The 13,567-nt window shown below is 39.3% G+C and overlaps 1 protein-coding gene across 2 annotated transcripts in view; it reads right to left on the reverse strand.

Annotated features, from left to right (window-relative positions):
* Positions 1-5,269: 5,269 nt before the first annotated feature.
* The window catches only part of LOC111554009 (zinc finger protein 568), a 42,515-nt gene continuing 34,217 nt past the window's right edge, over positions 5,270-13,567 (reverse strand). The window contains exon 7 of one of the 2 annotated variants that reach the window (XM_023229233.3): positions 5,270-8,453. In XM_023229233.3, the coding sequence (XP_023085001.1) occupies positions 6,874-8,453 (1,580 nt within the window). In that variant the 3' untranslated portion in view covers positions 5,270-6,873. Of the gene's footprint in view, positions 8,457-13,567 lie in introns of both variants that reach the window. The other variant, XM_023229232.3, reaches the window with a different exon arrangement.

Raw genomic sequence — 13,567 nt, forward strand, 5'->3', positions numbered from 1 at the left:
CAAAAAACTAGCCGGGCGAGGTGGCGGGTGCCTGTAGTCCCAGCTACTCCGGAGGCTGAGGCAGGAGAATGGCGTGGACCCGGGAGGCAGAGCTTGCAGTGAGCTGAGATCTGGCCACTGCACTCCAGCCTGGGCGACAGAGCAAGACTCCGTCTCAAAAAAATAAATAAATAAATAAAAAAAAAAAAAAAAAAAAAGAACAGTCTGGAAATTACTAGGGAGCCTTGAGATTGAAACTATTTCCATATTTTTCCTTCTTTTAATCTCATTTGCTCATGAGTATAGAATGAAGTTTCCCAGTCTACATGACATGTGACTGAATGTAGAAGCAGGTATGAGAACCCAGCTGTCTGTTTTTAAGTAATTTAAAGTATTTGAAAATTGTGTAACAATGATGCTTTTTTTTTAGTTTTGGAAATATTTTTCATAAAATAATTTCATAAAAATTTATTATTTATATTAACATGTAATGAGTTTATTAGTTTCAAATGAATCAAAAATGGTTTTTGGTTAGGTGCTGTGGTTCACACCTGTAATCCCAGCACTTTGGGAGACCGAGGTGGGCAGATCACTTGAGGCCAGGAGTTCAAGACCAGCCTAGCCAACATAGTGAAACCCCATCTCTACTAAAAATACAAAAATGTATCTGAGCATGGTGGTGCACACCTGTAATCCCAGCTACCCAGAAGGCTGAGGCATGAGAATTGCTTCTCATGGGAGGCAGAGGTTTCAGTGAGCCAAGACTGCATCACATACTCCAGCCTGGGCAGCAGAGTGAGACTCTGTCTCAAAAAAAAAAAAAAAAAATTTTTTTTTAAATTTCAATTTGAGGACTACTCTTGCAAAATGCCTACTGTTTTGAGTCAGTTTCCCAGGAAAAGAGAATCTGAGATGGAAATCTATGGTAGAGTTTATTGGGGAGAGCTCTTGGGAACATCAGCAGTAAGGAAATGAATAAAGCAGAATTGGATAGAAAGAGAAATTAAACTGATGCAGCTGAAATTTGTTCCCTGGGGAGCTATAGAGCTGTGACTGCTCTTCAGAGTTGCTCTAAACTGAGGCAACGTGGGCCAAACTGCCTGCAGGGAGACAGTGTAACCTTGCATAAGGCAGCTCCTTTCATCCAACAGCAGCCAAGATTCTCAGAAGTTGGCAGCACAAGTGCCTCAGTCCTGAAGGTGGAATCTTGAAAAGTCTGAGGCATAGCTTACACTCGAGTTCCCACAGGGATCAGGATGAAATCATCCGTGGCAGGACTGTGCCTGCGATCATACCCTTGACTTACTTCTCTTTCTTATTCTGCTTCCTCCATTCTCTTACCCCTCTTACTGAAAGCACTTCCTTAATAAATCACTTGCATAGGAATCCTCATCTCAAAGCCTGCTTCTGGGAAACAGCTGAAAAGAAAGTCCATCACACATCTTGATTCCACCCCCAACCTCTACCCTAAAATATTTCTCCCCAACCTGCTGCATTTTTATCAAATGGTCCACCGTCCAGCCAGTTTCCTTCCATTAAAACATAGGAGTTATCCTTTCTCTCTTTACTCCTCATTTTTCATATGAACTCATTATGTTGAATCACCTCCAAAATGTATCTGAAATCTACCAATTTCTACTGCTGTGTCTAATCCAAGCCACTATTAGTATATTTTATTCTGTGTGTTTTGAGGCCATTCACAGGAACTGGACCTCTTATGAAGTCTGAACTCTAGAATAGAAACTCTCTAGGCAGTAACTCAAGTGTGTTCAGGTAAAGAAGAATTCACCATGATTTAATTAATGATTTTTTTCAATGTTTATCTCAGTCACTTATATCTATCTTATTATTTCTACCCCTTAGGACAGAAGGAAAAAATGAATTTACAAAGACCAGATCATCTGCTTGCTGACACAAGGTCAGTAAAACACCCTTTTAGACCTATTCTGAGGCACTTTACCTCACCTGATAGGCTCAGCCAGTCTTACTGGGGTGAGAGAGGCCAAAAGAGAAATCTAAGGTTGTCCTTATGGGCCTTAAGTGGAATTTTACATTTCTCTGTTGACTCCAAAGCTATGTAAAGAAAGGGGCAGAGGATTTAAGGCATATAAAGTACAGGCCAAAACAAACAAACAAAAAAAAAAAATTAAAAAGAAAAACAACTGTTTAGACCAAAAAAAGAAAAACGTCTCACAAATACTTATACAGGATTACTTGTGTGGATACATGAAATGTGAAAACTATTTTTTGAAAAAAGGTTTACAGGCTAGATGGTGGTTCACAGACCAGCTTGACCTACATAATGAAACCCTGTCTCTACTAAAATACAAAAATTAGCCGGGCAGGCACCTGTGGTCCCAGATATTCAGGAGACTGAGGCTGGAGAATCGCTTGAGCCCAGGAGGTGGAGGCTGCAGTGAGCTGAGATCATGCCACTGCAATCCAGCCTGGGCGACAGAGGGGAGACTCCCTCTACAAAAAAAAAAAAAAGTTTACAGGCTGGCGCAGTGGCTCAACGCCTGTAATCCCACCACTTTGGGAGGCAGAGGTGGGCAGATCACCTGAGGTCAGGAGTTCGAGACCAGCCTGGCCAACATGGTGAAACCCCAGCTCCATTAAAAATACCAAAAAAAAAAAAAAAAAATTAGGCATGGTGACGCGTGTCTGTGGTCCCAGCTGCTCAGAAGGCTAAGGCAGGAGAATCACTTGAACCCAGGAGGCAGAGCTTGCAGTGAGCCGAGATCACACCACTGCTCTCCAGCCTGGGTGACAGAGCAAGACTTTGTCTCAAAAAAAAAAAAAAACAGTTTACACATAAATATTGGGTATGCTGGCAAAACTGGATTTAGTATAAAACTTACTGAAGGGACTATGAAATGATATTACTCATTTAGATATTTCAGTTTTAGTAAGTTGTAATTGTTTTCACTAAAGTCAGTCCTTGCTGTTAAGTCACCATCGGTCTTCAAAAATACCTAATAACAATCTAAACTGATAGTCATGGTTGTACTTCACAACTTTAGTTTGAGATTTACTTTTGGGAAATTAACTTCAAACAAATGTAGTTCATGTTCAATCATAAAAGCTAAAGATCCCTTTTCACAAACACCTCCCATTTTTTATCTCCTTTTTATTATTTTTATTCTTTTGAGGCAGAGTCTTGCTGTGTTGCCCAGGCTGAAGTGCACTGGAGCAATCTTGGCTTACTGCAAACTCCAACCCCCTAGGTTCAAATGATTCGCCTGCCTCAGCCTCCTGAGTAGCTGGAATTATAGGCATGCACCACCACGCCCGGCTAATTTTTGTATCTTTAGTAGAGGTGGGGTTTCACCATATTGGCCAGGCTGGTCTCGAACTCCTGACCTCAGGTAATCTGCCTGCCTAGGCCTCCCAAAGTGCTGGGGATTACAGGCATGAGCCACCACACCCAGCCTATCTCCTTTTTATTTATTTTTATTTTTTATTTTTTGAGAAAGGGTCTTACTCTGTCACCCAGGCTGGAGTGCAGTGGCACGATCTTGGCTCACTGCAACCTCTGCCTCCCGGGTTCAAGCGACTCTCCTGCCTCAGTCTCCTGAGTAGCTGGGATTACAGGTGCCCGCCACCATGCCTGGCTAATTTTTGTTTTTTTTTTTTTTTTTTGAGGCAGAGCCTCGCTCTGTTGCCCAGGCTGCAGTGCAGTGGCGCGATCTCGGCTCACTGCAAACTCCACCTCCCGGGTTCACGCCATTCTCCTGCCTCAGCCTCCTGAGTAGCTGGGACTACAGGCGCCCGCCACCACGCCCGGCTAATTTTTTATATTTTTAGTAGAGACGGGGTTTCACCGTGTTAGCCAGGATGGTCTCGATCTCCTGACCTTGTGATCCACCCACCTTGGCCTCCCAAAGTGCTGGGATTACAGGCTTGAGCCACCGCGCCCGGCCAATTTTTGTATTTTTAGTAGAGTTTGGGTTTCATCCTGTTGGCCAGGCTGGTCTTGAATTCCTGACCTCAGGTGATCCACCCACCTCGGCCTCCCAAAGGGCTGGGTTTATAGGCTTGAGCTACTGTGTCTGGCCCTATCTCCTTTTTAAAAAGGCATTAGCAGCTTTCTGTATTGTATATCAAATAATATTGCAGAGATGGCATAATAAAAACATCACCTCTGTAAGGGTTGGTTCATGTATTGTTACAAAGAATGAGACTCTTCAAGAGGAACTCTATTATTAGTGTTCAGGATCTGAGTTCACCACCATTTCCAATCAAAACTGGATGGGCTGTGTAAGTCAGGAGTTGTAAAAAGAATAAAATGGTCTCGGGCCGGGCGCGGTGGCTCAAGCCTGTAATCCCAGCACTTTGGGAGGCCGAGACGGGCGGATCACGAGGTCAGGAGTTCGAGACCATCCTGGCTAACACGGTGAAACCCCGTCTCTACTAAAAAATACAAAAAAGCTAGCCGGGCGAGGTGGCTGGCGCCTGTAGTCCCAGCTACTCGGGAGGCTGAGGCAGGAGAATGGCGTAAACCCGGGAGGCGGAGCTTGCAGTGAGCTGAGATCCGGCCACTGCACTCCAGCCCGAGGGACAGAGCGAGACTCCGTCTCAAAAAAAAAAAAAAAAAAAAAAAAAAGAATAAAATGGTCTCTAGGTTAAGACTAACACACTTTTACACAATTGCTTATGGCCACCTCAGGAAATAAATGATTTCTCATTTCAAAATACTGTTATAATTAACAATGATATTAATGCCTATGCTGGTTGTATGGAAAATTACAGGGCAAGAAAACAAATATTGCAAAGTCACTTTCTCAGTAAAAATCTTAATCTCTCCACAATGACTAAATATATCAGTAATTAGTTAGCTATGAACCTAATAAATTCGCTGTCTAATAATACTGGCTACACTGAGAGGACAGGCACCATGAGTAGTAGACCATGATGCCCTGAGCTAGTAAATAAAAACACATTTCATTTGTTATACTGCCATCTGATTTTCAAAGTTTTAACAATTATTTACTTGAATCTGAGATATCATCAGTTGAAAGGAGTCTAATTTCAGAAGTGTTAAAATATAAAAAAACAGCATCGTCAAGTTGCTAAAATGTGCTAATTTCACATTATATAATAAACAGGAATATTCTAATTGCTAATTTTCTAGAGATATTTTTCATAAAATAGGTGAGCATCTGATAGGGCATATGAATCCATTATAACATTTCCTTCTATGGGCACAGGCTTCCCTTGGCCTGTTCTGAGAAAGAACTAGAAAAACACTATTACAAGTAAACATTCATATTATCATTGTGTATCATTAGCTTTTAAGATTTATTTTATATGCTACCAGTCTTTTTTAAGGCATAAAAATTACAAGCAAAGCTCAAGTCTCCTTTTAATCAACAGCCTCAAATTCAATCTCCAGAGACAATGCTATCAATAATTGGGTATGTATCCTTCTATTTTAAATAGTTTAACATACACTTTTCAATAATAGAAACAGTTGTTCTTTATAAATGATTTCATTCCAATTTACATAAACATTATTATACAATGTTTCATTTGTATTTTGATTTTTTTCACTCAACATTGTTTTAACTATCCATGTTACACAATACAGATCTGGGTCACTGTTTTAAGTGCTGTATACTATTCTATCATTTGAATACATCATATTTTATTCATCATTACCCCAATGATGAATAGGTTGTTTTTAAGGCAGATATATGTCTATATATTTCTTTTTTTTAAGAGATTGGGTCTTGCTATGTATCCCAGGCTGGTCTTGAACTCCTGAGCTCAAGTTATCTTCTTATATCAGCCTCCAAAGTAGCTGGGATTATAGGCATATGCCACTGCATCTGGTTATACATACGTACATATATCATATAAATATTTCTTATGCATTATTTGTGAGTTTCTATAGGATGTATACCTAGAAGTGGAATTACAGAGTCCTTTTTTTTTTTTTTTTTTAAAAAAAAGGCTCCCTGGCCTCAATGTCATAGATAATAACCTCTATTTTCTCCCAATGGTTTCACAGTTTGGCTTTTCAGATTCCAGTATTTAAATCCTTTAGAATATTAATCTTTTGGCCAGGCGCAGTGGCTCAAGCCTGTAAACCCCAGCACTTTGGGAGGCCAAAGAGGGCAGATCTCTTGAGGTCAGAAGTTCAAGACTAGCCTGGCTAACATGGTGAAATCCCATCTCTACTAAAAATACAAAAAAAAAAAAAAAAGAAGGAACCCAGGAGGCAGAAAGGCTGCAGTGAGCTGAGATTGCACCACCGTACTCCACCCTGGGTGACAGAGTGAGACTCTTGTCTCAAAAAAAAAAAAAAAAAAAAGAATATTTATTTTTTAATATGTCATAATATTGTAATTTTATTTCCTCTAACATGGAGAGTCAAATATTCCCAGCAATTTTATTGACTAGGTCATCATTTCCTTACTAATTCATGATGTCAGGTCTAACATACCCCAAGTTCACATATATTCATGAGTCTGCTTCTGGATATTCTATTCTTTAAAATCTGCTTATTTACCTACTAATGTACTAATACCACACATTTTTAAATGACTATAACTTTATATCATACAATGAGGGTGTTTCCTCTGTTCTTTTCAAAATTGTCTCAGCAATCCATACACTTCTACTTCACATGAATTTTGTAATCATTTTTGAAAGATCCTAGATTCTTAGTAGATTTTGTTTGGAAGTGCTTTCAGTCTATAGATTTTTAGAATTGAGGTTTTTATAATACTGGGTTTTTCCATCTATGTATATGGTATTTCTCTCCATTTATTCCAGTCTTACATCTTTTAACAAAGTATTAAAATTTTTCCATAAAGATCCTGGTTGTTTGAGCTTATGCCAAGATATTTTAAGTAAAACATGGGTTGAATTTAAGAGGGCTTCTTTCATTTAATATACTCGGTGTCTCTCACCTGTATGACCTCTCTTATGTATAGAAAGGGATGCTCTTTGAGAGAATGCTTTCCCACATTCATTACATTCAAAGGGTTTCTCACCAGTATGACTTCTCATATGTATAATAAGTAATGAGCACTGAGAAAAGGCTTTCCCACATTTATTACATTCATAGGGTTTCTCCCCTGTGTGACTTCTCACATGAAGAGTGAGGGATGAGATTCGAGAGAAGGCTTTACCACATTCATTACATTTGAATGGTTTCTCTCCCGTATGAATTTTTTCATGCTCAAGAAGATTTTGTCTCTGACTGAAAGCTTTCCCACATTGATTACAATGATAAGGTTTCTCTCCAGTATGAATTTTCTCATGTTCAGTGAGGTTTGATTTCTGACTAAAGGCTTTTCCACACACTGTACATGCATAGGGTTTCTCACCCGTATGAATTCTCTGGTGTCGAATGAGGTTTGACATCTGAATAAAGGCTTTCCCACATTCACTGCATTCATAAGGTTTCTCTCCAGTGTGAATTTTCTGATGTGTAATGAGATTTTCTTTCCTGCTGAAGGCTTTTCCACATTCCTTACATTCATAGGGTTTCTCAGCTGTATGATTTCGCATATGTACAGTAAGGGATGAACTTTGAGAGAAGGCTTTCCCACATTCGCTACATACATAGGGTTTCTCACCAGTGTGACTTCTCATATGTATAATAAATACTGAGCATTGAGAGAAAGCTTTTCCACATTTATTACATTTATAGGGCTTCTCCCCCGTGTGACTTCTCATATGTAGCGTAACAGATGACATTCGAGAAAAAGCTCTACCACATTCATTACATGCATAAGGTTTCTCCCCAGTATGAATTTTCTCATGCTCAATAAGATTTTGCTTCTGGCTGAAGGATTTCCCACATTCCTTACATTCATAGGGTTTCTCTCCAGTGTGAATTCGCTCATGTTCAATGAGATTTGATTTCTGACTGAAGGCTTTCCAACAATTCTTACATGCATAAGGTTTCTCCCCAGTATGAATTCTCTGGTGTCTAATAAGGTTTGACATCTGAATGAAAGCTTTTCCACATTCATTACACTTATACGGTTTTTCCCCAGTATGAATTTTCTGATGCGTAATAAGATTTTCCTTCCTACTGAAGGCTTTTCCACATTCTTTACATTCGTAAGGTTTCTCTCCAGCATGAATTCGCTCATGTCTAATGAGGTCAAATTTATGACTGAAGTCTTGTCCACACTGATTACACTTAAAGGGGGTTACAACATAGGATGCACAATGGTAAAATAGTTTCCCAAACTCATTACATCCATTCTGTTTCTCTCTTATACAGCCTTTCTCATATCTAAGTAAGTCTAAATTATGCTCCAAACCCTTATCAAGTAAGTCATGGTCATAGAAGCTTTGTCTTGAAGTAACAATGTCTGAACTCAGAGGAAATATTTTCGCAACTTTTTTACATTCAACGACTTTTTCCTTTATCAGAATTTTCTTGGAGATGGATGTGACTTTCCTCACAAGTGTTTCCTGTTGCTTCTTGATCTGTTCATCAACTTCCCAAACTTCTAAAATGGAGGACCAGAAATTATTACTTGTGAATTATTCTACCACTATACTGTTAATAACATATCAGACATTGGCTAACGTGGGGTTTAATCTTTGATGTTGGCCTAGTCAACCAATATGAAAAAAAGCTAAGAGTAAATGTTCCTAGTTCCTAAGGTTTGAGAAGTTAACTACTACATCAAACATATGGAGACAAAAACTGATATCTGTAGGTCCAAGTGGCTTTGATTGATTTGTAAAGTGTCCAAAAACAGTGCAGAAATCAGCAAAATCAATAGAATAATTAAAATGAAAGGGTGAACACAAAAATGACTGATAGGGAGTCAAATGGCTAAAGAGCAAAATGAACATTTGTGATTAAACACACTGGCTTGAATGCATGTCTTTTTCCTCTTTCCTAAAATTCCATTACAATGATAATGAAAGAATAAAGGGTTAAATCCATAAGAAAAAGGAGACATGAGTGTAAAAAAGGTGAACAAGAGATTTTAACATAATACTGCAGGATGAGAAGCATTTAGAGAACCATAAACAAGAATAGCAAAGCTATAAAGTTAAAGTATCATGAAGATGCAAATGACAATAAGCAACAAAGTGATTTGGCCAAAAATCACTGGAAAGGCTCAAGAATTGGAGAATCCAGGCACTCAAAAGGTAGGGATAAACAAGCACAAGGCAAGGATGTTCCCTCGCATTACTGCTTTTTAACATTGTACTAGAAGTCCTACCGAATGCAACAAGAAAAGGAAATAAAAGCTATTCAGATTAGGAAGGAAAAACGAAACAAGAACTGTCTTTGTTCACAGGTGATGTGATCATCTATGTAGGAAATCTGAAAAAAAAAAAAAAAAATCAACAACAACAAAAAACCCCTGCTGCAACTAGTAAGTCAAAGGCTGACAAGTTTGCAGAGCAATAGGAACTCTCACTCATTGCTGGTGGGACTGCAAAATGGTACAGCCACTTTGGAAGACAGTCTGGCAGTTTCTTACAAATTAGACATACTATTACCATATTATTCAGCAACCATGCTTGGTATTTACCCCAATGAGTTGAAAACTTATGTCCATACAAAAACCTGCACATGGATATTTACAGTAGCTTTATTCCTAATTGCCAACACTTGGAAGATGCCCTTTACTAGGCGAATGGATAAACTGTGGTACATCTAGACAATGAAATATTCATCAATGATAAAAATATGTGCCATCAAGTTATAAGAAGACATGGAGGAACCTTAAATGCATGTTGCTAAGTGAAAGAAGCCTATTGGAAAAGGCCACCTACTGTATGATTCCAAACTGGAAAAGGCAAAATCATGACCAGTAAACATATCAGTGGTTGCCAGAGCTTATGGGAGAGGAAGGAATAAATAGGGGGAAGACAGGGGAGTTTTAGGGCAGTGAAAGTATTCTGTACCATACTATAATGGATCTGAGTCATTATACATTTATCAAAACCCATGGAATGTACAACACCAGGAGTGACCCTAATGTAAATTACGGACTTTGGGTAATAATGATGTGTATAATAATAACAATAATGCAGGTTCATTGATGGTAACAAATACACCACTGTGGTGCAAGATGTTGACAGTGGGGAAGGCTGTGTGTGTGCTCGGGCAGTGGGTATTCATATACTTCGTACTTTTTCATGAGCTCTGTACACCACTCAGTTTTGTTGTGAACCTAAAACCAGCCTAAAAGATGAAGTTTATTAATTTAAAAAACCAGATGCGCTGGGCTGTACCTGTATTCCCAGCTATTTGGAAGGGTTGCTAATGGCCAGGAGTTTGAGACTAGTCTGGGAAACATAGCAAGACCTCATCTCAAAAAAAAGGGGAGTGGGTAGGATAAGAGTGGGACTAAAAGGAGAGGATTAAAGTCTGAGTAGGGAGCAGTTACACACCAAGGCAAGAGTTATGGATCTGCTTAAGTAACATGTATTCCAATCTCCCATCATGCTTTTCCATCCTGTAAAGGCTAAGGCAGTTAAAACTATGTTTCCTAGACAAAACTGCATGTAGAGTTCTCATGTGATTTAGATTCACCATACACTCTAACATGAGTGAGATCAACAAACCCTTTCTGTTATTTAGCCTCATGAATGCTGGCATGTACCTACACATAGGAAATAAAAAGATTAAAAGGAACAACAGACGCTGCCATTTGGGGCCCCACACAAAACTTCTAGGTTCAGCCTGGGCATGGTGGCTCACGACTGTAAGGCGTGGATCACCTGAGGTCAGAAGTTCAAGACCAGCCTGACCAACATGATGAAAGCCCGTCTCTACTAAAAATACAAAAATTAGCTGGGTGTGGTGGTGCACACCTGTAATCCCAGCTACACAGGAGGCTGAGGCAGGAGAATTGCTTGAACCTGGGAGGCAGAGGTTGCAGTGAGTCGAGATCATGCCACTGCACTCCAGCCTGGGCAAGAGTGAGACTCAGTCTCAAACAAACAAACAAACAAACAAACAAACAAACAAAAACTTTCTTGGTTCTGATCCAACCATTCCATAGTCCACTAATTAAAAAAACATAGGCAGGGCATGATGGCTCACGCCTGTAATCTCAGCACTTTGGGAGGCCAAGGTGTGTGAATCACCGGAGGCTGGGAGTTCGAGACCAGTCTGACTAACATGGAGAAACCCCATCTCTACTAAAAATACAAAATTAGCTGGGCGTGGTGGCACATGCCTATAATCCCAGCTACCTGGGAGGCTGAGGCAGGAGAATCGCTTGAACCTGGGAGGCGCAGGTTGCAGTGAGCCGAGATTGCAACTTTGCACTCCTGGGCAACAAGAGCAAAACTCCATCTCAGAAACAAACAAAAAAAACACATAAAAAATTTCTTGGCCGGGCGCGGTGGCTCAAGCCTGTAATCCCAGCACTTTGGGAGGCCGAGGCGGGCGGATCACGAGGTCAGGAGATCGAGACCATCCTGGCTAACATGGTGAAACCCCGTCTCTACTAAAAAAATACAAAAAACTAGCCAGGCGAGGTGGCGGGCGCCTGTAGTCCCAGCTACTCGGGAGGCTGAGGCAGGAGAATGGCGTAAACCCGGGAGGCGGAGCTTGCAGTGAGCTGAGATCTGGCCACTGCACTCCAGCCTGGGTGGCAGAGCGAGACTCAGTCTCAAAAAAAAAAAAAAAAAAAAAAAAAAAATTCTTTTATCCTCTTTAAAATTTAGAATTTTGGAAGATGTTTACAATTTCCCTTTTATCCCTTCATGCATCAAAATGAGGTAAACTAGTAACAATGATGGATTCCTTATTTAAACAAAGAATTCTGAGGGTATCATTTAAATTAAAAATACATAGAAAACAGAAAAATAAGGCAAGTAGTAACTCTAGGAGTGACAAAAAGCTTTATAAGTATATGTAATTAATAGTCATTTCTTGGCTCAGTAGTAAATAATACGTCAACAATCATAACAAAGTAAGTGGTGAAACTGAATTAGCTAAAAATTGTGAGGTATCTATATTCCAGAAAAAAAGGAAAGGAGAGGTGATCAATAACGCTACTAAACCTCATCTTTCATTTATATCAAGTTGATAAAAACTGACAAATGATCAAACAGCAACATATTTAGGGAAATCCAGATTCTACCCTGTCCCTGAAACACCAATTCCCGCTTTGCCCTCTAGATAACCATTTTTATTAGTTCTTGGATTATTATTATTGTTATCATTATTATTATTTTGAGACAGAGTCTCGCTCTGTCACCAGGCCGCAGTGCAGTGGTGCAGTCTCGGCTGACTGCAACCTCCACCTCCCAGGTTCAAGCGATTCTCCTGCTTCAGCCTCCCCAATAGCTGAAACTACAGGTGCACGCCACCACGCCCAACTAATTTTTTGCGTTTTTCAGTAGAGATGGGGTTTCACCATGTTGGCCAGGATGGTCTCCATCTTCTGACCTCATGATCTGCCTGCCCCAGCCTCCCAAAGTGCTGGGATTACAGGTATGAGCCACCACGCCCGGCCAGTTCTTGTATTATTCCTCCATCATTAAAAAAAACATACATACAAACACACACACGCACATATATATATGTTTATCATATATTTCCTTATATATAGTACACATACACACATATATCATATGTACAGTTGGCCCTTGAACAACATGGGGATGGGGTGCTAATCCCACACATAATTGCAAATCTGTTTCTAACTTCTGACTATCCCAAAACTTAACCAGTAATAGCCTACTGTTGACCAGAAGCCTTATTGAAAACATAGTTGATGGACACATATTTTGTATATGTATTATATACTGCTGCATTTTTACAATAAAATAACCTAGAGAAAAGAAAATGTTATTAGGAAGAGAAAATACATTTACTATTCATTAAGTGGAAGTGGATCATCCTAAACATCTTCATCCTCATCATCTTCACACTGAGCAGGCTGAGGAGGAGGTTGGTCTTGCTGTCTTGGGTAGCAGAGGTGTAAGAAAATCAGCATATAAGTGGACCAGTGCAGTTTAAACCCATGTTGTCTGACGGCCAATTGAATTTTTATATATATTTTACACACTAACACATACTCTTCTCTGTCTCTCTTCCCATCTATTTGCACAAAAAGGATAGCATATTCTAAACAACGTTCTCTACACTGAGTTTTTTTCACTTACATGTCCTGAAACCATGACTTCTCTGACTGTAACTTTAGAGTTCTGACATTAAAATCATGTACATATTTTACATATGAAAAAATAAAAATAAAATCAAAAAAAGAAAGTCAAAGCAATTCCTAAAAATAGAAAAAAATTGGAAACAAGTCTAGTTATCAAATGAGGGCCATAATCACATAGAAAATTATTTCAAGTAACTTTAAACATAGTAGTTTGACTGTATATCCCTATTAGAATATAGTCTAAGGAGGAAACCCCAAAGAAATCTTAAACTACATTTAGTTGTCTTTTTATTACTAGTAATATTAGTATTACTGTTAATTTGAAACTAATATACAAAGAAAGAAGATAGATTAGTCAGTGTTACTCCCTAAGGGTCACTTGGCAATGTCTGGAAGGTCTACAGACTTTTTTGGTTTTCACAATTGGGAAGATGATGGGGAGAAAGAGGGATGGTGCTACTGTTATCCAG

Source organism: Piliocolobus tephrosceles, chromosome 21, assembly GCF_002776525.5.
Source record: "Piliocolobus tephrosceles isolate RC106 chromosome 21, ASM277652v3, whole genome shotgun sequence".
In the NCBI taxonomy this organism is placed as follows: Eukaryota; Metazoa; Chordata; class Mammalia; order Primates; family Cercopithecidae; genus Piliocolobus; species Piliocolobus tephrosceles.